This window comes from Lemur catta, chromosome 5, assembly GCF_020740605.2.
Source record: "Lemur catta isolate mLemCat1 chromosome 5, mLemCat1.pri, whole genome shotgun sequence".
Classification (NCBI taxonomy): domain Eukaryota; kingdom Metazoa; phylum Chordata; class Mammalia; order Primates; family Lemuridae; genus Lemur; species Lemur catta.
In genome coordinates this window covers 64,643,599-64,669,708 of record NC_059132.1, presented here as the reverse complement: position 1 = coordinate 64,669,708, position 26,110 = coordinate 64,643,599, and the positions used below count along the sequence as shown (strand labels likewise).

The window sequence follows — 26,110 nt, the reverse complement described above, 5'->3', positions numbered from 1 at the left end:
TTTGAAGGTCTGGCAGAATTTGGCTGTGAATCCATTTGGTCCTGGGCTATTTTTTGGGTGAGGGGCAGATTTTTTTTATTACTGATTCAATCTTGCTACTTATTATTGGTCTGTTCAGGATATTTCTTCCAGATTCAAGCTTGGGAAGTTGTGTATTTCCATAAATATATCCATTTCCTCTAGATTTGCTTCATGGAGCAATGGTGATTTCAGGTCTAGGGTAGCAAAGTATTAAATGAACCTGGAATATCTTCTGTGAGAAAGTAAAGTGCACAAAAACTGTTGGGGACTTACCGAAGGATATAAAAGCCAGTTTGAAAGGGCTCCAACTGGCCAAATTTGAAATAATTTGACCATCAAAATAATACTGACAGTAATTGTTTATAACCTTGAATTTTAAAAGAACACATGAGTTTATCATGATAAAATAAGAGAGAGCAAAGGAAAAGTTTTCCCTGTAGGGAATGACAACTAATAAATGTAGAAGGAATGTGCCTTAATTTCCCCGTCTGTTAAATGGAGATAACTGTATCTAACTTACCGGGTTGCTATGCAGAGAAAATGAATTAATATGTGTAAAGCACTATGTTAGCTATTATTGTATTGCCCCCTGGAAGAGACTGTGCCGCCTAGCACCTCACTACATCTGGAGAAGGGAGTCAACGTGGCGACCACAGAGGTGTGGAAACCTCCGGGCTTCCTAGAAGGAAGGCAGCCTGAAGCGCAGCGCCGCAGTGAGCTTGCCATTATGACGCACTTCCGGTCTTTGTACTCTATCATTCTCTGGGCTGCGGTTGCCAGTGATACAGAGGTGGTGTGATCTGGGCTACGTGGCATCTTCTCTCACTGATGCCTCGGTGAGCTTCGGATTCGGGCTACTGCTGAGGGCCTTCGGAAAGGCCGGTCTGTGCGCTGCGACTGGCTGTGGGGAGTTGGCCGCGAGGGCTTCTTGGCCAGATCTTGGCCGGGCAGGTGAGGGGCAGAGGAGGCTGCTCCGGAGCCTGGAAGGGCCTTTTTGACTAAAAGTCCGCGTCCTTGCTCCCTACCCTTTTCCCCGGCCGCATGTCTACCTCTGAGCTCTTCAACCTCTCTGCCCTAATACTTGTGGCCCTCTGAATTCTTCCTTATCCGCATCTCATCGGAATAGATGCGATATACAGGAATGTTTGTATTTTCCAATGTCTTATTCTCTACTGTGGACTTATTTGAAACAGTGAGCAGGGATAGTTTTAAAATATGCCACAGCATCTTAGTCTGATTCATATTTAGTCTTATTCACATAGTTTAAAGGCTTTTGCTGTTGATTTTTTTTTGCATGAATATTTAAATAGCACGTACTATATGCCAGCCAGGCACTGTTCTAAGCACTTTCCAAGTATTTACTTCTCATAACTCTATGAAGTAGGCACTGTTATTATGTAGACTATACCTTCCCTTTTTTAACATCCAAGAAGTAAGGTCATACAGCTGATAAAGGGTGTAGTCAGAATTCAAATCCAGGCAGTTTGGCCCCAAAGCCCATTTTCTTAAGACCTTTGCTATGCTGACTCCACTCTGTTTCTGTGTTAGCTTTACAGCCGCAACCCAGGAAGTTACTTTTCTCATTTGAATCCAGTCTTTCTTTTGGACCTCAGTAGTCCTGGGCTTCCAGTAGGATTTAAGATTGAAGAGGAGTATGTACCTGAAGACATGTACATCTGTCAGTGTGTCTGCAAACCTGATGAAATAGCCATTCTATTTGTTTATGTGTATGTATTTCCCCACTCGCCTACCCATATTGTTCTTTGGGCAATAGAAAAGATTACAGTCCTGGCTCTATAAGAGAAGGTAGCAACTATTGATTAAGCCACCATTATACCAAAATTATACATTATCTCATTAAAAGGTTAATGTGCATGTTTATGTGCCAGGCTTTGTGCAAAACCACTATGTATGCATTATCTCATTTAATATTCGCAACAACTTTGCAAAGTAGTTCTTTTGTTTGCTTTTGTTTTGTTTTGTTTTGTTTTGAGATAGAGTCTTGCTCTGTTGCCCAGGCTAGAGTGCCGTGGTGTCAGCCTAGCTCACAGCAACCTCAAACTCCTGGGCTCAAGTGATCCTCCTGCCTCAGCCTCCTGAGTAGCTGGGACTACAGGCGCACACCATGACACCAGGCTAATTTTCTATTTTTAGTAGAGATGGAGTCTTGCTGTTGCTCAGGCTGGTCTCAAACTCCTGAGCTCAAGCGATCCTCCTGCCTTGGCCTCCCAGAGTGCTAGGATTAGGTGTGGCTGCAAGGTAGTTGTCTTCATTTCATACATGAGCTTGAAGCTTGGAAAAATCAATCAAGTCACTTGCCCAAGATCACTTTGTTAGTAAGTCAGAATTCACAGTTAGATTTCCTTGTCTGGGTTGTCTGCCACCTCATACTACCTTCTACTTATTTCAGATAAATAGAAAAAATATGGGCTTTTTATCATCTCTGTGTATTTGTGTGTATGTATGTGTATGATTGCAAATGCAAGGAAAATGAAGGGATACATTCCAATCTTCAATACACTATTCTGGGAGTAGAACTTGGTGAAGGAATTCTATATTCCTCTGTACTTTTGGGATTTCAAAAAAAAAATAGTTGTAAAGAAAAGTAACAGTATAAGATTGTAAGTGAGGGTAAAAGGTAAGGCTCATATAGCATGTGACATAAGAGCTGGCAGGAGGAAGAGGGCAAGCTGAAACAGATGAAGAGGACTTCAGAAAGGATGTGAAATTTGATCAAGCTACAGAGATTGGGTAGGTTTTGAGTAAAGGCAGAAGGCAAGAGCAAGGACATGACACAAGGATGCGAGAAGCATGATTAAAGAATAGTGAGAAGAAAAGCCTGACTAGACCTGACAGTTTTTGCATGTGGAATAGAGGAAAGCAATAGTGAAGCCAGTGGAAACTAGAGGTCTGACTGTTCCTAAGCCAGGCTTGAGAGTTTGGAAATTTATTCAGTAAGTGGAGAGCCATAGATGGTTAACAGGAGAGGTAAGTGTAGGGGGGTATATTATGATAAAGGTGCATTTGTATTGTGTGTTGCTTAGTCTTCTCTGACATGCATATCCCTGGTAAAGAGCACTTCTCCACGAGGACAATGGTAGATTTGGGGTGTTAAGCTTGCTTAGGCTCTAGGAGAAAACAACTTTAAAATGCAGATGTATTTTTTTAAGGTAGAGGAGATTATTATGCTAATAATATAGCTGGCATAAACATTAAGGTTGTGATGCTGAATGGCAGATTAGTAACTACATTTGTGACCAGGAGGGCAGGACTGTGAAAAAATTGGGAAGCAATCTTCAAAGAAGAGCTAAGATGTGCTGGTACAAGGATCTGGGTGTTTTATGAAATTATTTCAATTATTTGTGTGTGTATCTTATACATGCACAAATATACATTCATATACATGTGTATGTGTGTTCTGGGTTATAATATAAAATATTTCTTACTGAGGGTCCTGGTCAAAAAAGTTTGAAAGCCTCTGCCCCGAAGTGGTAGTTAGAAATCACTAGGTCACATAATTATTTTTCTTTCAGAAAATTCCCTTCATTAATTGCTATCCTAGTTAAGACTGTTCATAAACTTTAAGTGGTCATAGACATTTGTCTCAGCAGTAATTTTATTTTACATAAAATTGTCTACTCTGTACTTTCTTTTTTTATATATATATATCATAGGTACTGTCAAGTTTTATTTAAAAAAAAATTTGCACAGTTTACTTTTCACCAGTCTGTTCTGGCATGCTTCTAATGATATCAGAGTCACCTGGGTCAATGATAGCCAGTGTGCATACTCTGTAGTATTTTCCACATGCTGTGCCCAATTCAATATTATTGCCACTGTAGTGATGGACACCAGTTTTGGCTAACATGGCATAGTACTCTATTTCAGATTTCCTCAAAGCTGGGCAATTGTTGGCGAGGATGACCAATTTCGCTTTGCCTTATCTGATCATCTTGACAGTCTGCTTGTACCCCAGCACATACTTTCTACTTTTCATAACAAGTTGGAGCCTTGAGTTGATAAACTCCAACGACTTTTTCGTCTTCTTTGCGGCCACCATCTTCTTGTCTTAGGTGCGGGACAGCCCCCAACCAAGACTAGCCGCCAAGATGGCTGGGGAGCGAGAAAGGAAGGTACTCTGTACTTTCAAGATGCTTCAAAGAGAGTTTCTAAGAAATTAAAGAGCAAGAAAAAGCTCAAATTCTATCCTGTTTTACAGTATTAGAACTAATATTTCTTTCATTTTAATGTCTTTGAGCCAAGACTACTGCAGTCAACTGTTTTCTGATTCTTTTGCCTTAGTGCTTAGATCACTAGGATATTCATTTAATCTTTCAAGAACATTTATAAGAAAAATAACAACCATGGTAATTTATAATACTTAGAGTTTACTAATCTGCCAGTTTCTTTGTGCTCTTTATCCATGATCTTATTTTATCTTTATATCAACCCAGAAAAATAGGCAGCGTTGGCTTTAGGGTTCCGATTTTATAGATTTAGGAGGGTAAGGCTCCAAACATGAAGCCCAAGACTTTGGAGGGAGTACCTGGAGGATCATGTCTTAATCCTAGACCTTCTACACTTCAAACGTAGATCTCTTTACTCCACACATCACCTAACTGGAGGGACTCTGCCTTTCCTCCCAAGTGCATTTGTTAAGTTTCTCATTCTGTCTTTTTATATTCTTTACTTTCCTTCCATCTTCCATTTTGTTTCCCTTTTCTCCTTGATTCATAGTGTCATTTGTGACCACTTGGGCCCAAAGTGCTTGTTTACCTTCACTGAACTAAAAACTTACTATAAGTCTAGTATCTTGCCAGTCAAGTGGAGACCCAGTATACTCAAGCTGATTTGAGCTATTTCATTCAGGATGATAAAAATGGTCCCTTCCTTCAATAAACTGTAAGTTTTTTTGTTTCATTTCTGTTTTCCTTCCCATATTACCTACATCAGTATTTGGATAGTCCTCATCATTAACAAGCATTCACTATTCTTCATGAGAGAGAGTGACTGATTTTAGTATAAATACTCCCAGTCTCTGCTGTCATGAGGTTTTCCACATTTTTATATATTTTTTCCCTGCAAATTATTTTTTAGATCTCAGGGTTTCCAGAAGAAAAGATCAAGGAGGAATTATCAAGAATAGATTCTTTTTCTAAATGGCCACAACCTTGGCCCTTCAGACTGCAGAGATGCAGGAGGGACCTCTGACAGTGAAGGTAAAGGAAGAAGAAGAGGGCCATTCATGTGGGCCAGAATCAGGCCTGTCAAGAAATAACTCTTATACCACAGAGATCTTTCGTAGGCGCTTCAGGCAGTTCTGTTATCAAGAGACGCCTGGGCCCCGGGAGGCTCTTCGAAGACTCCGAGAGCTCTGCCATCAGTGGCTGAGACCAGAGATGCACAGCAAGGAGCAGATCCTGGAGCTCCTGGTGCTAGAGCAGTTCCTGACCATCTTGCCTGAGGAGCTCCAGGCCTGGGTGAGAGAGCACCGCCCTGTGAGTGGAGAGGAGGCAGTGACTGTGCTGGAGGATTTGGAGCGAGAGCTGGATGAGCCAGGAGAACAGGTGGGAAGATGGAAGAATAGGGGTTTCTATAGGAACAAGAATGGGGTTTCAGTGCAATAAGAGGAAGAGGAGGAGGAGGAAGATTTTTTATGCCAGATTTGATCTGTTGTAGGCTTTTAATCTCTCTGCCTCTGTTTTTTCTTTGCCGACTTCTTGGTCCTTCTTTTTCTATCCAGTGGCCCTGAGAAGGCCTCCTTGCAATTTCCTCTCTGATATTTGGTTCCCAACTGTCCTTGTTCTACCAGGGCCTGACCAATGCTCATGAGCAAGAAGAGTTCCTAAAGGAAAAAGCAACTCTAGGAGCAGCGCAGGAGTCTTCAAGTGGCCAGTTCCAAACCTTGGAAGAGCAGCTTCCATGTAATTTGCAAGAGGTGTGCCCGGTTCAGGAGATTGGTGAGGATTAGAATTTCCTCAGGGAGCCTACCTCATTCCCTGAATGTTTATCAGTTAAACACATTTTCTTAGTGTCTGTTATATGCCAGGTACTAGGGATACAGTGATGAACAAGGCAGACATGGTCCCTTATCTCACGTAGTTTATAGTCTGGTGGGAGAGGCAAACAATTAAACAAGCAGTTATGATACAGGGCATCTTCTCTCTGAGTCTGGGTATAGTTTTAGAGTGGGAAAATAAACAGAAAAAGTGACTGCTTGTCCCCTTCCACCCACTCTCATGGCCACTTTTTTCTGTTGTTATGAATATTATCTTTCATATTTCATGTTACCTTTCATTTATCATTTCAGATGGTGAGGCTAGGACTTGGAATGTGGAGTTAGTCCCCAAAAGGGAGATTTCTAAGGAAATAAAATCTCTTGTACAAGTTTCTGGAAAACTGAATGGTGATATTACTCAGATGCCTGATTGTGGAGACACCTGTGACTGTGAGGGCAGATTGGAAAGGCAACGGGGAAGCGCTTCAGCAGACAGACCCTATATCTGTGGCGAATGTGGAAAAAGCTTCACCCAGAATTCTATCCTTATCGAGCACCAGAGAACGCACACGGGTGAGAAGCCCTATGAATGTGATGAGTGTGGGAGAGCCTTCAGCCAGCGGTCAGGCTTATTCCAGCACCAGAGACTCCACACTGGGGAGAAGCGCTACCAGTGCAGCGTTTGTGGCAAAGCCTTTAGCCAGAACGCTGGGCTTTTCCATCACCTCAGAATCCACACTGGGGAAAAACCTTATCAGTGTAATCAGTGCAATAAGAGTTTTAGTCGACGTTCCGTCCTCATTAAACATCACAAAATTCACACTGGAGAGAGACCTTATGAATGTGAAGAATGTGGCAAGAACTTCGTTTACCATTGCAACCTCATCCAGCATCGGAAAGTCCACCCTGTGGCTGAATTGAGCTAACACCTTGGAACAGGTAGGGCAAAATTTCCTGACATCAGACTACTAAGCAAGGTAGCAAAGATATTGTTTCTTACTTTGTTCCTGAGAAAACAATAACAGTTTAATCCTTTAGCATAGAAAGTTCCAGGGGGATGTGAGGGCGATCTGGCTGCGACATCTGTCACCCCATTGATCGCCAGGGTTGATTCGGCTGATCTGGCTGGCTAGGCGGGTGTCCCCTTCCTCCCTCACCGCTCCATGTGCGTCCCTCCCGAAGCTGCGCGCTCAGTCGAAGAGGACGACCTTCCCCGATAGAGGAGGACCGTTCTTCGGTCAAGGGTATACGAGTAGCTGCGCTCCCCTGCTAGAACCTCCAAACAAGCTCTCAAGAAAGTTCCAGGGAAAGCCAGGAAATGCCCTTATTTATATACTGAGAGAAGCATTATATCTTAAATACATCTGTCAAATTCTCTGTGGTCAGTGACATCCACAGCTTTGCAATACTGAATACGGCTTCTTGTGTTGACTTCCTTTTATATGCTGTACATATGCCAGTGCAAAAAGTTTTCTAGAGTACTTCAGGAAAACTTTTTCATTCCAGTTTTTACAAACTTTTTTAAAACGTTTAAAAATAAGCTGGGCAGGCCAGGTGCGGTGGCTCCTGCCTGTAATCCTAGCACTCTGGGAGGCCAAGGCGTGAGGATTGCTTCAGCTCAGTAGTTCAAGACCAGCCTGAGCAAGATCAAGACCCTGTCTCTACTAAAAATAGAAAGAAATTAGCCAAACAACTAAAAATAGAAAAAATTAGCCGGGCATGGTGGCGCATGCCTGTAGTCCCAGCTACCCAGGAGGCTGAGGCAGGAGGATGGCTTGAGCCCAGGAGTTTGAGGTTGCTGTGAGCTAGGCTAACACCATGGCACTCTAGCCCAGGCAAGAGAATGAGACTCTGTCCGCCCCCCTCAAAAAATAAGCTGGGCATAATGGCTCATGCCTATATAATCCCAGCACTTTGGGAGGACGAGATGGCAGAGGATCTCTTGAGGCTCGGAGTTCAAGACCAGACTGGGCCACATAGTGAGACCCGGTCTTTAAAAAAAAAAAAGTTATATGCAGCTTGAGTACAAAATAATGTCAAAGGCAGTTCACTGAATATGTAAAAATTAATTTAAAAATAATTATAAAATTTATAATGTAAACCACCTGACTTCTTTCCATTCACATAAGATATGATAATTTGCTTTTTAACTTATAAAAGGGGGCAAATGAATCCTCCCATATAAATGAACAAAAACCTTCTCCCTATAGATTTTTAGTAATTTAACCTTCAGTCAGGAACCAAGGAATTGAAACAGCCATATGATATTAGAAGCTCAGTGGCTAGTTATAACAAATAATGCTCATGATTTTAAATTTGTGCAGAGGCCAAGAAACTTAGCTAAAAATCTGATATCTCACTTCAGATCTTTGTTTTGAAAATATAGGGCTCTTTATATTTTTCCCATAACATAGAATGACCATTGTCAGTTTTTACCTTTTTTCTTCTTTCTTTAATTTTTTGTGTAGAAAATTTCAAACATATACAAGAGTAAAGAGAAGAATATGATCAGTCTTTTGTGTTGATTGTGAACCTCCACACTTCTTGGCATTCACTATTGATTACTATTAATACCAATGCCATACATACAAAAATTTCTTTCCCTTAATACTGATTAACTCTTCACACAGCTTTATATTGGGCCCAGGAGGCAAAGAAATGGAAAACATACAGTGATAACAATCTGGTTTGGAAGACTCAGTACACAGAGGGTAACTTAAGAATAATAGAATCACTGTAAGGGCCCTTAGATATATCACTTCTGGCTGCCCTTATTTGCTAGATAGGGCAAAGGAGTTTCTGGGAAGTAACCAAGATCATACAGCCATTTAATAGCAGAGCTGTAAGTATTAATAGAATGCTGTCCCCTAATTCCTAGTGCAATGCTCTTTCTACTAAGCTGTTGGAAGAATATATCACCAAATAGAAATTACAAGTATATGGAACCTAAAGAATTTATAAGTCATTGAGGGTTTACTATATATGTTTCAATAAATGCACAACTCTTCTATTTAATTTATAGTGGCGTCCAGGAAAGACTCTCCTCACTTATTCTTCATTGGAAGCATTTATTTTTGTAGTGATCGTTTATTTTTAACTTTTAAAATTTAGTTTACTTAGTAGAGCTTTTTTAAAAAGATCATTCTTTACATAGTTCAAAAATCAAAACAATATATAAAGGTTCCCTTCTTTCCCCTTATAGGTAGCCATTGTACTAGTTTCTTATGTGTCTTTCAGTGTTTCTTTATGAAAATGTAAGAAAATATACCCCAGGTGCCCTGGCCCATGCTTGTAATCCCAGCACTTTGGGAGGCTGGAGTGGAGGATCAAGTAAGCCCAGGAATTTGAGGTTACAGTGAGGAGCTATGATCACACCACTGCACTTCAGCCTTGGGGACAGAGTGAGACCCTGTCTCTAAAAAAAAAAGAAAAGAAAAGAAAGAAAGAAAGAATCACTATATAATCTCATTTCCTCCATTACACAGAAAGATGGTGTATTATTTATAGTCTCTACATCTTGTTTTCATGAAAGGATATAATCTTTTGAAATTGCCACATCATAACAGAAAGAACTTCCTTATTCTTTATACAGGTGAATAGTATTTCATTTGTTGGTGCTCCATTTATTTAACAAACTCCTATAGATGAAAAATCACTATTTTAATGTTATACATTCTGTTTCATTCTTCTCCCCAGTTTAGTTGAAGTCAAGTTCTTTTCATTTAAAAGCTAACAGCTTTCACATGAGTTAGGAAACAAGGTGTGGGCAACCAGAATTGCACATGATTCTTCTACAGACAAATGGAGAAGTGATAAGTAGTGTTTTTTAGGGTAGTGTATTAGTTTATATCATATATCCCTAGAGCTAACATATTGAACTGTTTGTATAACTACTTGTGGCTAATTGTGTGTAATCTTAAATTTCCTCAAGAGTATTTTTTATTGTGTCTTGAAGTTAAATTATTTCCAAGAGAAATACATATGGATTTTAGAGTGATGTTAAGGAAAACACAGAATTAACTTTGAAGTAAAATTAACTTTCCAAGTAAATATATATTGCATAAAATGATGCAATCATATACTATAATATTCTGAGTTCATAAGTATCTTAAATGCCTCTTCATATGTTGAAACAACATGTTTGGATAATTCCATTACATCAGGACTTAAAAGATTTAAAATATGAACAGATCAGGCATTTAAAGGATGTATTTCTAATGGAGTGATTTTTACACCTGAAACTGAACATTGGCTGTTTGGTTTGTTTTGTGCTTGTTTTTTTATAGCTCCTCAAAAATTCTCATTTTTCTGAACAACTGGTAAAAATACTAAGAAACAGAAGTTATTATATATGCTGTAGAGACAGATGTACTACTTAGAATGCAATGATGCTTAACATGATTAAAATGACTTGACAGTTTACCAAACTAACTTCCTTTGTTTTCTGATACTGTGCTAATTCTCTTATCTAGGATGTACATTTCCTCATTAATTGAGAAATAATATTTGACTTAACTAATAGATAATGGCATGTAAACCTTGGCTGCTTCTATAACTTTCAGTCTTTCCTGGCTAGAAGTTCTTAGTTGTCTCCCTTTCACATTTTTAAATTTCCCTCATTCTCTCCTCTTTTTTTCTATCCTGGTTCGTTTTATTCAACCCATGAAGTTGCTCTCTCCTTGTACTCCTTTCAGGTTCCCTGGATCAGTATCCACCTCTTCCTATCCTCTTAAAAATTCTAGTCTGAAAGAGCAAAAGTGGTCACAGTTCTACAGCTGAGCAAGGTGTAAGAAATTTCAATTCAAATCCAATTAAATAACCGTATTGGTTCTTGAGGATAGCCCAGCACTCCTTTGAGCACTGTTCAGGACAGTGGATACTACATCAGGAATGGCTGAGACTCTTGCAACCAAATCTACCTAGAGCTGTAGATATAGCCCTGAAGACTCTGTTTCACTATAATTTTGATTAAATCAGGATTCTAGGAGTATCAAGTCTCTGTCTATATTTTGTATTTGGAAATAACTCCTATTTTCTATATCTGATGATATGTTTCCTTTAAAAAACATAATTATAATTTATAGTGGAAGATTGTTTTATATTTTTTCCAAAAGACAAAAATTATCTCCAAGGAGATTTTAAAATAAAGGTCTATCTAAAGTCAAAGTTATTATAAAATATGAAATATTTTCTGTGGAGGAATTTTGAAATATAAAATATATACCAGTATACCTTTGTCATTGGCTAAATGTTGAGCTAGTAATTGAGAGTAAAGAAGATTCTCTGTAGAGGGAGATGGAGTGTAGAAAAAAGTGTTCTAGCCAGAGGGAACAAGGTGAGGCAAAGCCCATCCAAGGTATGTTCAAAAACCAGGAGTTTTCCAGTTTGTCTGAATTACCAAGTTACTTCAAGGAGGTACAGGAGTGGGAGATGGTAGGTGGAAACCAGATTGAGAGGGCCTTGAACCCTTTTGGAATGACTTTAGTCTTTGTTTGGTAGGAGAATATTAGCTTTAAAAGGAGATTTTTCTGGAGTTTAACCCATTTCATACATACATGAGGAAAGTGAAGCCCAAGGCACTCAAGCACTTGTAGTGATTTTTCTATTTTTTAATCACATTGAAAATTTTAAAAACAAAACCAACTGTGAACAAAGACTGTTGTGGATTACATGTAGTTTTATAGACACTTAGACTTGGAGCCCTGAGACCCATTTTGGGCATTTGCAAGCAATAGCAACAACAAAAATTCGATGGAAAGAGAAAAAAGAAAAACAAAATTTGAGAACATAAATACTCAGAAGGCAAAATTAGATGCTAAAACTTTGGATTGGGCCAAGAAATGGTGACCAAAAAGAAGGGAAAATAAAAATCTAGGTGCAGATACAGAATGTCCCAAGAAACATGCTTCATCTTCATAATAATTAGAAATTATTAGAAATCTCTTCATCTCTCAATGGGTCCACGTTTTTAGGTACTGCTGTCTTAAGCAGTACAAATAGTCTCACTGCCCTTGACTCCTCATCCTCTTTAATACTTTCCTTAAAAAGGAGAATAGGGAGAGGAGCATAGTCTGTAAATCACTGTGATTTTTAGATATCTTTGAGCCCACCAGCTGCCAACTGTGCAGTGATGAAAGCACTTTTTCTTGATGGATACCTGCATTAGAATCACCTGGGTTATTTAATTTAAAAACTTAAGTTCACTGTTAACATAGCTAGTTTGAAGGGCAGTTTTCTGGGTCCCACTCCAGACTTACTGAATCAGTTTCTGAGGCAGGGCCTGGGAATTTGAATTTAATTTAACTAGCATATCAGTATTTCTTAGACATAAGGTAACTATATAATTTATTGTCCCATCTGGGACATTTTTGAAAATGAAAGGGAGTGCTGTTAATAATTACACTTAGGCAACAGGCATAAACCAGGAGGTATGGTCCCCCTACTAATGACTTTTGCAATAGGCAGTATTTTAAAAATACTGAGGAGATAGAAGATAAGCCAGAAAATGAAAAAGAATACAATGTTCTCTCATGAAAGCTAAGGCTGTTGGAAACTTAGGAGTAGCCACCTAGACCAGGGTAAATACCCAATAACAGATCTATTGGATTAGGTTAGAAAGGGTGGGACAGTATGTCTACAAAAACAAAGAATCATCCCTTCCCTCCCGCCCACTGCCTCCAAATTAAACCCACTGTTAACATAGCTAGTTACCTAAGATGAACCTATTTAGTGAATGGTTTACCAAATAAGATGGAAGCACCGGGGTGGTATTGGGACCGATGGAGTAGGGTATTAGACCTTATATTGTAGAGGAAAATGGGAAGATAGGGCACTGGATCAGAAGCTTGCAGATTTAGGGCAGAGGGTGAGCCATTTTAAGCAGGTAGCTAGGATGAATGGAGGGCCAGACATTATGCCAAATAGTTTCATAAATTATTACATTTAATCCACATAATTTGTTGGCTGTGGAGCCCAAACTCTCTTACCATTGCATGGTGCCAAAGACAAACTGCTACAGGTGACCCTGCTGTCACATTCAGCAGTTGCTTCAAGATCATTGACTAAGGGGTTGGGGATGAGGGTAGTGGTGGCCTCCCATCACCACCACTGCTTTCTGCTAGTTCAGTATAGAAGGGTTTGTAGTCAGGGATCTATAAGCCCAAAACTTGCTAGTGATTAAGTTATTCAGAGGGACCTAATTTATTTAAACATTTAAAACAATGAAGAGCAAGCCAACATATGCCGCTCTTATTGCCGCTTTCCTCAGGTGGGTGTTGATTATTGCTTCTGACCCTTGTGGCAGCGCTGCCAGGGCAGAGTAAAGGGAACCGAACAATTTGTATCCTACAGATATAATATCAGACCCAGGGGACCTCTTTTTGCTTTGAAAGCCTTCCATCTTCAGAGAGACATAACCAGGGCTCGAGGGAGGCGCAGCTCTGAGTGTGCCTGTGCCTAGATTCCCGCCCCCTTATCATTCGTCCCAGGGGCCTGGTTGTGTTTGAAGGCGTTAGTTAGGGATAAATTGATGAATCTCTCTGAAGGCTTCAGGGAAAGATCCTTATATCTGGGAGCTCCGAGGACCAGGGTCCTAGGGAACATAGTGCCAGGCACGATCCGGTGAAAGCGGTAGGTGTCTTCAGTGGAGGGTAAAGAAGTCAGCCCAGACTGAGTGGCTGCGGGACACGATGGACCATTTCTACCTAAGACTTTCTGGGAAGGCTTTTGAGCTTGCGAACGTCAGCCCTGTGTTGGGCACAAACTAACCACTGAGATGAGTCCTCCAAGTTTCCTAGAGAGGAGGCAGAGGAACTGGCGGAAGTGTATCGAACATTGTGACGTGCTTCCGGTATCTGGTCTGCATTGTGGAGCGAGTAGTCACTTTTCTCTGGACAGGTGTCGAGTTCTTGGATTTTTCCCCGTGGGTGTAGACGGGTTCCTGACTTCCTCTATCCGTGCAAGATACTCTATACCTCCGGAGAGATCACTGTACTTGGAGGTGGGGCTCTTGCACCGTTTTGCCAGGCCTGATTCGGGATCCCTGCCTTTACGTAGCTGTCTCAGGATCCGGATTTCCTTTTCCGTGTCTGCGTCTCCAGACGTTTCAGAGATGCAGAATACTGAGCACAAGCGCTGTACAGAGCGTGGTCCGTGCGGACAACCCACTTCTCAGACGGGAACGCAAACATGCCAGCGGGGAGGCCTCCTGGAGTCCGTTGGCTGAGGAGTCCTAATGGCTAAAAGTTGTTTTCCTTTAGCTGTACTTTTTACCCGAACAGTTTTTCAGTTTTCATAAAAATCTCCTGTAGAAATTGTCATGATTTGCCTATCTGTACTGTAATGGCTTAGTACTTTTAAAAAGTACATGCTCCTCACAATTTTGCCCAACAACAGGAAGTGGCACATGGCTTCCTATGGGTAAGAAAACCGATTCTGAAGTTAGCACATTCAAGCAAATATTTATTGAATGCCAATGTGCCAAGCTGTTCGTAAAATAAGAATAAACCAGATAAAAGAGACATTCTTTATAGTGTATTAGGGAAGACTGATTGCCTTGAGGAAAACAAACGTCATATATAGGAACTTTGGAGGCAGGGAGTTAGAAATAGCTCCTTGCATAGACCATAGCAGAGCTGTCTCTTGTAGACTATTAGGAGCTGTATAGCAAAAAGGAAATGGACCTTGGGGGATAGATACAGTATATGACAGAGAGTTCAGAAAACTACAAGTAAATGAAGGTAGGTGTGGTGGAGCTGAGACAAAAAGGAAAAGTAGAGAATATCTGAAATAGGCTAAGGAATTTAGACTTTATAGGGCAGTGTGCTTTTCTATCTTTTTAATGTCATGACACATAAAGAAAATTTGTATTCATACTACTAAGCAGAAGAGACTAGGCTAAGGGCTTCAACCTTCTTGGCCACTCCAGTATCAAATGCCAGCACTCTTATAAGCCATTTGAGGCACCAAGTAAACTGTGGCATTGCACAGTAAGCGAGCAGGTGTATGCTACAGACTGAGTATTGTCTGTCTGGATTTAAGCAGGGCAGTAACAATCTTACTAGCCTTCTAGAAACATTCTGGAAGCTGTGTGATGAATTGGAAGGGAGAAAAACTGAAAACAAAAGAGAGACAAGAGACTTGTCAAAGAACCAAAACCATAAGTTCTGGTGAATGCAAGTCTAGGGCTATGGAAATGAACAGAGCCTGGAATGGAGCTATCTTAAAGATTAAAGATTTAACTAGACTTCATAACTAATTAGACTGATGAAAGTGAGGAAGAAAAAGTGCTGAGAGCACTGCCTGTCACATAGTAAGTGCTACATGAGTGTTTTTTAAGTAAAATAATTGTAGCGAGGGATAAGTAGGCAGTTTTGGGGGTTGGATGATTAGATGAATACAGTACCATTTTTTAAAAGATGGGTAATATTGGAAGAGGAATTAGTTATGAGGAGAAAATGATGAATTAATTTTTGATGGTGTTGAGTTGAAGATGTTCATAAGACAGACAGTGGAACAATCTAATAAGCCATTGGATTATAAGATTCTGGAGCTCCAAAGAAAGATTGGGATGAGAGAATCAGATTTAGGAGTTCTCAGGTGTTGGCTGATGCCATAGAATGGATGAGATTGCCAAGGATGAATGTAGGATGAGAAGGCTGGATTTCAACTTAGGATAATTAGACATTTCTTGGCAGTCAGAAGAGCCATGAAGTAAACTTAAGAAACAGCCATTAGAAACATATATATTTAACAAGCACTTAACAGTCATGTGCTGTATAACAATGTTTTGGTCAATGCTGGACTGCTTCATATACAATGGTGGTCCCATAAGATTATCTTACCATATTTTTACTGCCCCTTTGCTATATTTAGATATGTTTAGATACACAAATATTTACCATTCTGTTACAATTGTCTACAGTACTCAGTACAGTAACATACTATACAGGTTTGTACCCTAGGAGCAATAGACTATACCATATAGTGTAGGTGTATAGTAGGCTGTATCATCTAGGTTTGTGTAACTTATACTCTGTTCGCACAACAATAAAATCACCTGGCGACACATTTCTTATAATCTATCCCCATCATTAAATGATGCATGACTGTATGAGTGCCAAGCATTGTTCTAAGTACTTTATAAAACCTAACTCATGGAAAAACAACCAGAAGAGTGTAGTGTTTCTTAGAAGATTGGGAGTGGTTAGCAGTGTCAGGAGCTATAGGGGCATCTGGTAAGAAAAGGACTGAAAGATATCTACTGGATTTGTGTACCAAAGGGGTCTTAATTACTTGACTTGGGACCCTTAACTCAAATGTGGGACCCCTGACTGACATGCATACTATTTTCTAAAACCAAAAAGTACATTTGAAAACATCTAGCACAATTCTTGGCACAGAGAAGTTGACTTATACAGACATAACTCTGGTTTGCCCTTTCTTTTATTGTGCTTCACAGATAATGCATTTTAATTGAAGGTTTGTGGCAACTCTTCATCAAGTAAGTCTATCAGTGAAATTTTTTTAAACATGCTCACTTGGTGTCTCTATGTCACATTTTGGTAATTCTTGCAATATTTCAAACTTTTTCATTATTATACATGTTATGGTGATCCATGATAAATGATCTTTGATGTTACTATTGTAATTGTTTCAAGGCACCATGAACCACACCCACATAAAACAACAAAATTAATAAATGATGTGTGTATGTTCTGACTGCTCCACTGACTGGCTGTTTCCCCATCTCTCTCCTTTTCCTTGGGCCTCCCTATGCCCTGAGACACAGCAATATTGAAATGAGGCCAGTTAATAACTGTACAGTGGCCTCTAAGCATTCAAATAAAAGGAAGACTCTCATGTCTCTCATTTTAAATCAAAAGCTAGAAATTATTAAAATTAGTAAAGCAAGCAAGTCAAAAGCTGAGATAGGCTGAAAGATAACCCTCTTGCACCAGTTAGCCAAGTTGTGAATGCAAAGGGAAAGTTCTTGAAGGAAATTAAAAGTGCTACTTCAGTGAACACATAAATATTAATCATAAGAAAGCAAAACAGCCTTATTGCTGATATGGAGAAAGTTTGAGTGGTCTGGATAGAAGATCAAACAAGCTACAACATTCTCTTAAGAAAAAGCCTAATCCAGAACAAGGCCCTAACTGGGCCTTGTTCAAAAGTTTGAAGCTAGCAGAAGTTGGTTCATGAGGTTTAAGGAAAATATCTCCAAAATATAAAAATGCAAGGTGAAGCAGGAATTGCTGATGTAGAAGCTGCAGCTAGTTATCCAGAAGCTCTAGCTAAGATCATTCATGAAGGTGGCTATACTAAACAACAGATTTTCAATGTAAATGAAACAACCTAATATTGGAAGAAGATGCCATCTAGGACTTTTATAACTAGAAAGGAGAAGTCAGTGCCTGGCTTGAAAGCTTCAAAGGACAGGCTGATTCTCTTGTTAGGAGCTAATGCAGCTGATGAGTTTAAGTTGAAGCTAATGCTCAGTTACCATTTTGAAAATCTTAGGGGCCTTAAGAATTATGTGAAACCTACACTGCCTGTTCTCTAGAAATGGAACAACAAAGCCTGGATGATAGCACATCTGTTTAAAGCATGGTTTACTGAATATTTATTTTCAGCCCACTGTTGAGACCTACTGCTCAGGTAAAAAGATTTCTTTCAAAATATTACTGTTCATTGACAGTATACTTAGTCACCCAAGAGCTCTGATGGAGATGTACAAAGAGATTAATGTAGTTTTTGTGCATTCTAATACAACATCTATTCTTCAGCCCATGGATCAAGAAGTAATTTTGACTTTGAAATCTTGTTATTTAAGAAATACATTGAGTAAGGCTATAGCTTCCATAAATCTTGATTCCTCTAATGGCTCTGGGCAAAGTCAACTGAAAACCTTCTGGAAAGGATTCACCATTCTAGATACCATTAAGAACATTCATGATTCATAGGAAGAAACCAAAGTATCAACATTACCAGGAGTTTGGAAGAAGTTGATTCCAGCCCTCATGGAAGATTTTGAAGGGTTCGAGACTTCCATGGAGGAAATAACTGCAGAAGTAGCAGAAATAGCAAGAGAACTAGAATTAGAAGTGGAGCCTGAAGTTGTAACTGAATTGCTTCAATCACCTGATAAGACTTTAGTGAATAAGGAGTTGCTTCTTATGGATGAGCAAAAAAAGAAAAAAAAAAAAAAGTTTCTTGAGATGTAATCTGCCTGTGGTAAACACGATGTGAACATTGTTGAAATGACAACAGATGATTTAGAATATTACACAAACTTACTTGATAAAACACCAGCAGAGTTTGAGAGATTTGACTCCAATTTTGAAAGAAGTTCTACCATGAGTAAAATGCTATCAAACACCTTCATATGCTACAGAGAAATCTTTCATGAAATGAAGAGCCAATCAATGCAGCAAACTTCATTGTTGTCTCTTTTTAAGAAATTGTCACAGCCACCCCAACCTTCAGCAACTACCACCCTGATCAATCAGCAGCCATCAACATCAAGGCCAGGCTCTCCACTAGCACAAAGATTATGACTCACTGAAGGCTCCAGTGATTGTTAGTATTTTTCATCAAGAAAATATTTTTAAATTAAGGTATATACATTTTTACACATAATGCTATTGCATAGACTACAGTATAATGTAAACATAACTTTTATATTCACTGGGAAACCACAAAGTTTATGTGATTCACTTTAGTGTGATATTTGCTTTATTGTAGTGGTCTGGAACCAAACCTGCAATATCTCTGAGGTTTTCCTATAAGTGTTAATTGACTAAATTCTAACATGCAATATAAGCTGGCAAAACTCCATTGCTTTTTGCCCTGGTTGTTTTTCTTCATTATCTGAATAATTCACCAAAGTTTCTAGATCAAAAAGGTAATAGAGTCTTATTATTATTTAATCCTGAAGTAGCTAAAATATCTTTTAGTTAATTTCTATGCCATTTTTCACTTGTTTGCTTTATCTTTTGCAGAGTTTCTTTACCTTCAAATCATTGCCTTGATCACCTATAGTCTGGAGTTGATCTCTGTTAACAATGGATGTGTTATGTCTTAGCATCAGCCTAAAGCACACCTACTACTGTAGTGAGCCAGTCTTCTGAGCTGTTTCACCCAGGAATGGATTCAGTCCAGCCCTTCTGGGCTGCTGAAGAACCAAAGAAATGTCAAATAGTTAAAAGAATCTAGTCTGCACAGAAAGGGAGATTCTGGCCAGGAGTTCTTTAGACAAAACTTCAGGCAGTTCTGCTGTGGTTAGTCACTTGGGCCTCAGAAGTCCAGCTCCAGGTTCTTTGCTGTCAGTGGCTGAGACCAGAGATACACAGCATCCTTGCTTGGAATTACTGATACTGGAACAGTTCCTGCTCATCCTACTCAAGAACTCAAAGCCCGGGTACAGGCGTAGCTGGAGGTATAGGAAGGAGGCTCTCACTGTACTGAAGAACTTGTGGAGGAAGCTGGATGATCCAGGAGGAAAGGTAAGGTAAAGAAGAATGGTCTATTATCAAACAGCAGGTATTATCTCCAGAGAAAGATAAGAGAGCTGAGATCTACTCTCTAGTATAGTCAGAGGAAAATGGCTAACATTTATTGGCCTGAGTTATTTATTTTTGTTTTTATTTTGTTTTATTTTTTAACTTATTGGCCCTATTTGTTTTCCTCTCTCTATCCTTTTATCCCCTGTGCTTGAGACTAGGGAAATCCTGCTTTCTGCCCTCCCATCCTGTGTTCCACAGTAATATTGGGATCTTAAGCTCTCAGCAAATATCACCCAGGCCAAATTGTATCAAATTGTCCCCAGGGTCTCTGCCATCCCACAGGGACAGGAAATGCCCCAAGGACAAATAGTGTATCTGGCAACAGCATTGGACTCTCCTGGGGTCCATCTCCAGCCAGTAAAGGTCAGCTCAGCTCTGAATCTTGGGAGCTGCGCTATGTTCAAGAGAAAGTTAAGGAGGGGAGATCACATTGGGAAAAAGTTAGGAAATGTTAATGTCTTTTTGTATTTTTCCAAATGAGCCTCATCACTAAAATCTTTGCCTACCTTTCATTTGATCTCTAAGGCCTGTTCCACTTTAAATCTGTTCCTCTAAGCATATTGTTTTAACCTTGATTATGTTTCTTTTCTCTCTTCACTTCTTTGCATTAAAATTATTGAAAAATCCTGCTAGTCTCTTATCTCATATTGCATGGTTCACTTTTTCTGTTCTAAATACTACCAACTCCCCTGACACAGACCTCTTATCCCAAAGGCAGAACAATTTTCTGTTTTGAAGCCAATAGAAAACTATTTAAAGGCTACATGCAATAGAGAAATTTTAAAATGTACATTTAAAGAAAATGAGTTTAGGAAACATAAAAGATTTATTGGTAGGTGCATGCTTATTAGAAAAGCACTTACCAACAACAAGTGGTAAATAAAATGTAATTATACTGTACATTTACCACTTGTTTTAAAATTTAATATTACATTATGGATATCTTTTCAAGTTGGTTACATGTGGGTGTTTTTTTTTTTTTCCTTGTTTGTTTTTGTTGAGACAGAGTCTCATTCGCCACCCTGGGTAGAGTGCAGTGGCGCCATTGTCACTGCAACCTCTGACTCTTGGGCTCTTAAGAGATCCTTCTGTCTCAACTTCCCGGGCACCTGGGACTACAGGCACACACAATGCCAGGCTGGGCTTTTTTTTCTTGTCTTTTTGGTAGAGACAGGGGTGGAGGGGTGGGAGGGGGTGTCTCTTGCTGATGGTAGTCTCGAACTCCTGAAATCAAGTGATCCTCCTGCCTCAGCCTCCCAGACTGCTAGAATTACAAGCATGAGCCACTGTGCCTGGCCCAAGTCAGTTACATGTAATATAATCATATATATAGCTGACCAACATTTCATTGTATAGGTATCAAATTATTTTTAAGTAGCCCTAGAGGGTTTAAAAAATTTTTTTTTAGAGACAGAGTTTCGTTCTGTCACACAGCCTCGGATGCAGTGGCACAATCATAGCTTACTATAACCTTGAACTCCTGGGCTCAAGCAGTCCTCTCACCTCAGCCTCCCAAGAAGCTGGGACTACAGCATGTGCCACCATGCCTGGCTAATTTTTTAATTTTTTTGTAGAGATGGTGTCTCGCTATGTTGCCCATATCTTGAAAATATTTTGAAAGAAGTTCTTTTCTTGTTCCCTCCTTCCTATTTCCTTTCTTCCCCATAGGTAACCTTTCCTTGCTCTTTACTTGTATGGATTATCCTTTCATTATTTGTTGTTTAAATATAAACATATGTATATGTACATATAAACACACACAACTCTCCATTTTTTAAATGGCAGCACACTATAATTTAAGTCGTAAACTCAATGCACATTTGTTTAATGTGAAACATTTTCTTCTGTCTCTTGCTTCCAGCATTTTGTTCCAGTAAGTGTTTATTTAATGAGCAAGTGATTGAGTAAAGTATGTGTGGATGAGTGAATTATGCTAAAATTGTCAGTCTTTTCTTTCAGATGATTTAATCAAAATGGAGAAGAAGAAAGTGTTTCCAGAGCAGAAGAAATCTGAAGAAATAACAAACCAACAGGAAAACTCTGTCAGATTTGAAGGCAGTATTCCTCAGAACTTTGATTGTGTAGAAGTCCAAATGTATAAGAGAGGACTAAGAAAATATCCAGAAAATACCACAGTGCTGAATGTGGAATGACTTTCACTCAGAATTCTGTTCTTAGCATCAAAGATTCACCCTGGTGAGAAATTCTATGAATATAATAAGTATGGAAAAGCCTTTACTCAAGCACAGGCTTCATGAAAATAAGAGAATTTGCACTGGAGTTAGACGCACAAATGTGAAGAATACATGGGAAAGGTTTAAGTGCAAACACTGGACTCATTCCTCATAAGAGAATCCATACTGGAGACAGACCACGTTTATATCTAACAAGTGCGACAAAGCCTTTGATCAGTGGTCAGCCCTTAACCAGCACCAGACTCTTCACAGCAGAGAGAAATGTTACCAATTTAACAAGTATGGTAAAGCTTATAGTCAAAACACAAAGCTTTTTCATCATACCCGCATTGGAGAGAAACCCTTTCATTGTAATCAGTGTAGCAGAATTTTTCTCTTAACTTTTGTTCTTTATTAAACACCAGAGAATTCACTCAGAAGAGAACTTAGGAAATTGATAAATATGGATGGAAAAGGCTTTGAACAATAGCACCTCATCTGACATTGAAATCTCTTAAGTGTCTAGCATCTGAAATTGGCAAGGCAGAATTTCTGTATACCAGACTGCACAGTAGGCTTTGATAAGAACTGGCCCTTCAAAATGTACCCCCAAAATTCTGTCAGATTTAACATAACAAACATTCACTTTTTCCCTAACACCTTGATCAAATAAAATATATTATTGTAATGATTCAGAGGGTGGCCTGTGGACCACTAGTGTAGGTTTCCAGAGGTTTTACTAGTTGTTCCAAAATACAATTTTCACAAAAGCTTCCACTGTTGTTTAATAATATTTTTTAGTGAAACCTTGAATTGTACATAAAATACAAATAGGAATATTAGATGGTTAATGTATTTTAAATGTTGCTACAGTGACGATGATTTGTCAAGTCAAAAAAACTTGTTCAGCATCTTTTTAGTGACAGCACAGTGAATCCTTGGGCCTTCCATTTCTACTTAAGTTCTGATATGTAACACATAGCTCCCAGCCAAGATTCCAAAAAGAAAGATGAATCTTTTTCTTTAAAATAGAGGTGTATTAATTTGCATTAGGAAAACACTAGAGATACCCAAGCAAGCTAGTCTTCAGAGGAAGGAAATAAGCAAACTCAGATTTTGCCTATAGGCCAGGCAAGTAATATAAATGAGCAAAGCAGTCTTGGAGTCAAAAACAAGGGAAAATGACAAAAAACATATTTTACATTTCATTTCATTAAGCGTTCAGGAAAATTGCCAAGATTATATTTTTTGGTCTTAAGTTCTACTGCATGAGAAAGATGATCAGGTTCATTATCCATTTTGACCACAAATGAACAAATATATTTAAAGGTTTTTAATGACTTTTAAACTAGATTAAAAAAATACATTTTTTTTTTTTACTTCCTTAGAAGCTTTTTAAGGGGTAGCACTGTATGATAGTTAGGTGACCAGACCCTTGACCCAGAGAGCTTAAATTCAAATCCTGGCTCTATTGCCTTCTAGTCGTTTAACTTTCAGTAAATTACCTAACCGTTCTGTACCTCATTTTCTTTTTTATTTTTCCTTTCTTCTTCTTCTATTTTTTTTTTTTAAGAGACTGGGTCTCACCATGTTTCCCAGGTTGAACTCTCCTGGGCCCAAGGGAATCCTCCTGCCTTGGCCTCCCAAGTATAACATGGTGCCTGGAACTACAGGCACCATGGCACCTGGTTTCATTTTTGTCATCTTTTAAAATGAGGAGTGTAATAATACGTTTCTCAGAGGTTTGTAATGAAGAATTAGTGAGTAAATATTAATAAAGAACTTAGAACAGTATATATGGCACATAACAAGCACTAAAAAAGTTTTTACTAAACAAGTAGTATTTCATACTCTTAAAATTAATATTTCAGGACCATATTTTCATAATGAGACATAGAGCTATTTCCTTCTTTTAAATAACTGTATAAATGTTCACTTGGGGCCGGGCATGGTGGCTCACGCCTATAATCCTAGCACTCTGGGACACTGAGGCAGGAGGATCACTCGAGGTCAGGAGTTCGAGACCAGCCTGAGCAAGAGCAAGATCCCTGTCTCTACTAAAAATAGAAAGAAATGGTCTGGACAGCTAAAAATATATATAGAAAAAAATTAGCCAGGCATGGTGGCACATGCCTGTAGTCCCAGCTACTTGGAAGGCTCAGGCAGAAGGATTGCTTAAACCCAGGAGTTTGAGGTTGCTGTGAGCTAGGCTGACGCCACAGCACTTACTCTTGCCTGGGCAACAAAGCGAGACTCTGTCTCAATAAATAAATGTTCACTGGGATATACTCTAATTTATTTAAATGATTCTGTATGATGAACATAAAAGATGTTTTCAGCTTTTCTCTATTATAATCAATGATGTAATATACATCCTTGTTCATATTATTTTGCAATTATGCAAGTATAATAATAGCTAATATTTATTAGACCCTCAACATTTGACAGCAACTATGTTAAGTGCGTTTTAATAACATTTTATTGAATCTTTACAACAACACTGTATAGTAGGTTCTGCTAATATTCCCATTTTAAAGACAAGGCTCAAGAGGCAGAGAGAGTTAATTAACTTGCCCATTATCATACCACCAGTAAATGGTGGAGGAAATGTTTGTGCCTCAGGATATGTCTGACTCCAGAGTCTATGATTTTAACCATTGCCATACTACCTATAATTTTTTAGAAGGCTTCTGGGTAAAAGTATATGATATTTAAATTTTGAAAAATATTGTCAAACCTCCTCCCAAGAGGTTGCAGCATGAGCCTATTTCCTACACTCTTTCCAACCCTGAGTGAAAAAAAAATTACTGGCGATAGAGAGGGACATTATGTAATGATAAAAAGGTCAACCCATCAAGAAGACATGGCAATTCTATGCACTAAACAACAGAGCTGCAAAGTATATGAAACAATGACTAATAAAACCGAAAGGAGAAAGAGACAAATCCATTCTAATTATCGTTGGATACTTCAACAACCCTCTATCAAAACTGATGGAACAATTAGATAAAATCAAGGATATAAAAACTCCATAACATCATTAACCAACAGGGTCTAGTCAACATTTATAAAACACTCCACCCAACAACAGCAGAATATACATTCTTTCAAGGGCCAACAAAACATATACCAAGATGGACCACACCCAGATTTAGAAAGCATACCTGAACAAATTTTAAAAGATTGAAATCATACAAAGTGTGTTCTCTAACAATAATAGACTCAAACTAGAAATTGATCACAGAAAGATAATAGTTAGAAACTAAATACACACTTATGAATAATGCATGTGTCAAGGATATGTTCACTGGTTCAGGGGATTCAGATGTGGATATCTTGGGACATCTTGGGAGGTAATTATTCTACCTAGCCCAGGAAGTATACTATAAATAGATGTCAATCACTCCATTGCAGTATATTTAGATATTAGTATTTCTCATTTATTTTTATAGCTGCCTAGTACTCTGCTGGGTGGATATACCATAGTTCATTCAATCAGTCTCCCTATGATGGACATTGGTTTGTTTCCAATCTTTAGCTTGAATGCCTAAATGAATAACCTCATCTGTAAGTCGCTTCATATTTTTGTCAATGTATCTTTGAGATGGATTTCTAGAAATGGTACTGCGGGAACAAAGGGTAAACTTACATATGTAATTTTGCTATATATTATTATTTTTCCTACATATGGGTTGTGACATTTTGCATTTTCATTAGGAATGTCTGAGAGTTTCTCTTTCCTCATGAAATGAATAAGCTGTCAAACTTCTGGATCATTGACAATCTGATGACTAATGGTTAGTTTTTTAGTTTGTATGGTTATATTTTGAGTGAAGTTGTATATCTTTACAGATGTTTGAGGGCTGCTAGCATTTCTTACGCTGTCAACTGTTCAATTCTTTTGCCCACTCTTTCTCTATTAGGTTATTATTTTCTTCCCAGCTTTTAGGGGCTCTTTATATATTTGGAATACTAGCCCTTTTCTAGTATCATTTGTCTTTTGAGTTTCCTTTGGTATTTTTTGACAAGCAATACATTTTATTTTTATGCAGTCAGGTTTATCATCTTTATTGCTTTTGGATTTTGAGACATATGGTCAGATAATGTTTCCCCAGTCCCAGGTGTTAAAATTATTACTCATATTTTCTCCTAATACATGTGTAGGTACATTTTTTTACATTTAGATCTCAGGTTCATTTGGAATTTGTCTCCATTGTGATGAGTGGTGGGAGATACAAACCCAATTTTACTCAGTCATCCCTGTACAACTTCTTTGTAAGTCTTTCATTTCCCTATTGATATGTGCTGCCACCTTCATCATTTATTAAATATCCTTACATACCTGGGTCTAT

At 38.7% G+C, this 26,110-nt stretch overlaps 2 protein-coding genes and 1 pseudogene across 5 annotated transcripts in view; 2 read left to right on the top strand and 1 right to left on the bottom strand.

Annotated features, from left to right (window-relative positions):
* Window positions 1-1,722: 1,722 nt before the first annotated feature.
* ZSCAN23 (zinc finger and SCAN domain containing 23) lies at window positions 1,723-22,198 on the top strand. Of its 3 annotated transcripts, none has more exons than XM_045552047.1 (6): window positions 1,723-1,748; window positions 5,119-5,588; window positions 5,834-5,981; window positions 6,332-6,958; window positions 19,021-19,524; window positions 21,544-22,198. In XM_045552047.1, exons 2-4 carry the CDS (start codon window positions 5,181-5,183, stop codon window positions 6,943-6,945), a joined length of 1,170 nt encoding a protein of 389 aa, XP_045408003.1. In that variant the 5' UTR covers window positions 1,723-1,748; window positions 5,119-5,180; the 3' UTR covers window positions 6,946-6,958; window positions 19,021-19,524; window positions 21,544-22,198. The 3 variants fall into 3 exon arrangements, with proteins under 3 accessions (XP_045408003.1, XP_045408005.1, XP_045408004.1); XM_045552049.1 differs by lacking the exon at window positions 1,723-1,748 and adding an exon at window positions 4,911-4,923; XM_045552048.1 differs by lacking the exon at window positions 1,723-1,748 and having other exon boundaries at window positions 5,079-5,588.
* LOC123638438 lies at window positions 3,686-4,111 on the bottom strand (annotated as a pseudogene). Its single transcript, XR_006735357.1, has one exon. The product of XR_006735357.1 is annotated as a 60S ribosomal protein L30-like (transcript).
* Window positions 21,758-26,110, top strand: part of ZSCAN12 (zinc finger and SCAN domain containing 12) — a 25,378-nt gene continuing 21,025 nt past the window's right edge. Inside the window, exon 1 of the mRNA XM_045552044.1 lies at window positions 21,758-21,780. The gene's annotated coding sequence lies outside the window, so the exon portion shown is untranslated. The remainder of the gene's footprint in view (window positions 21,781-26,110) is intronic.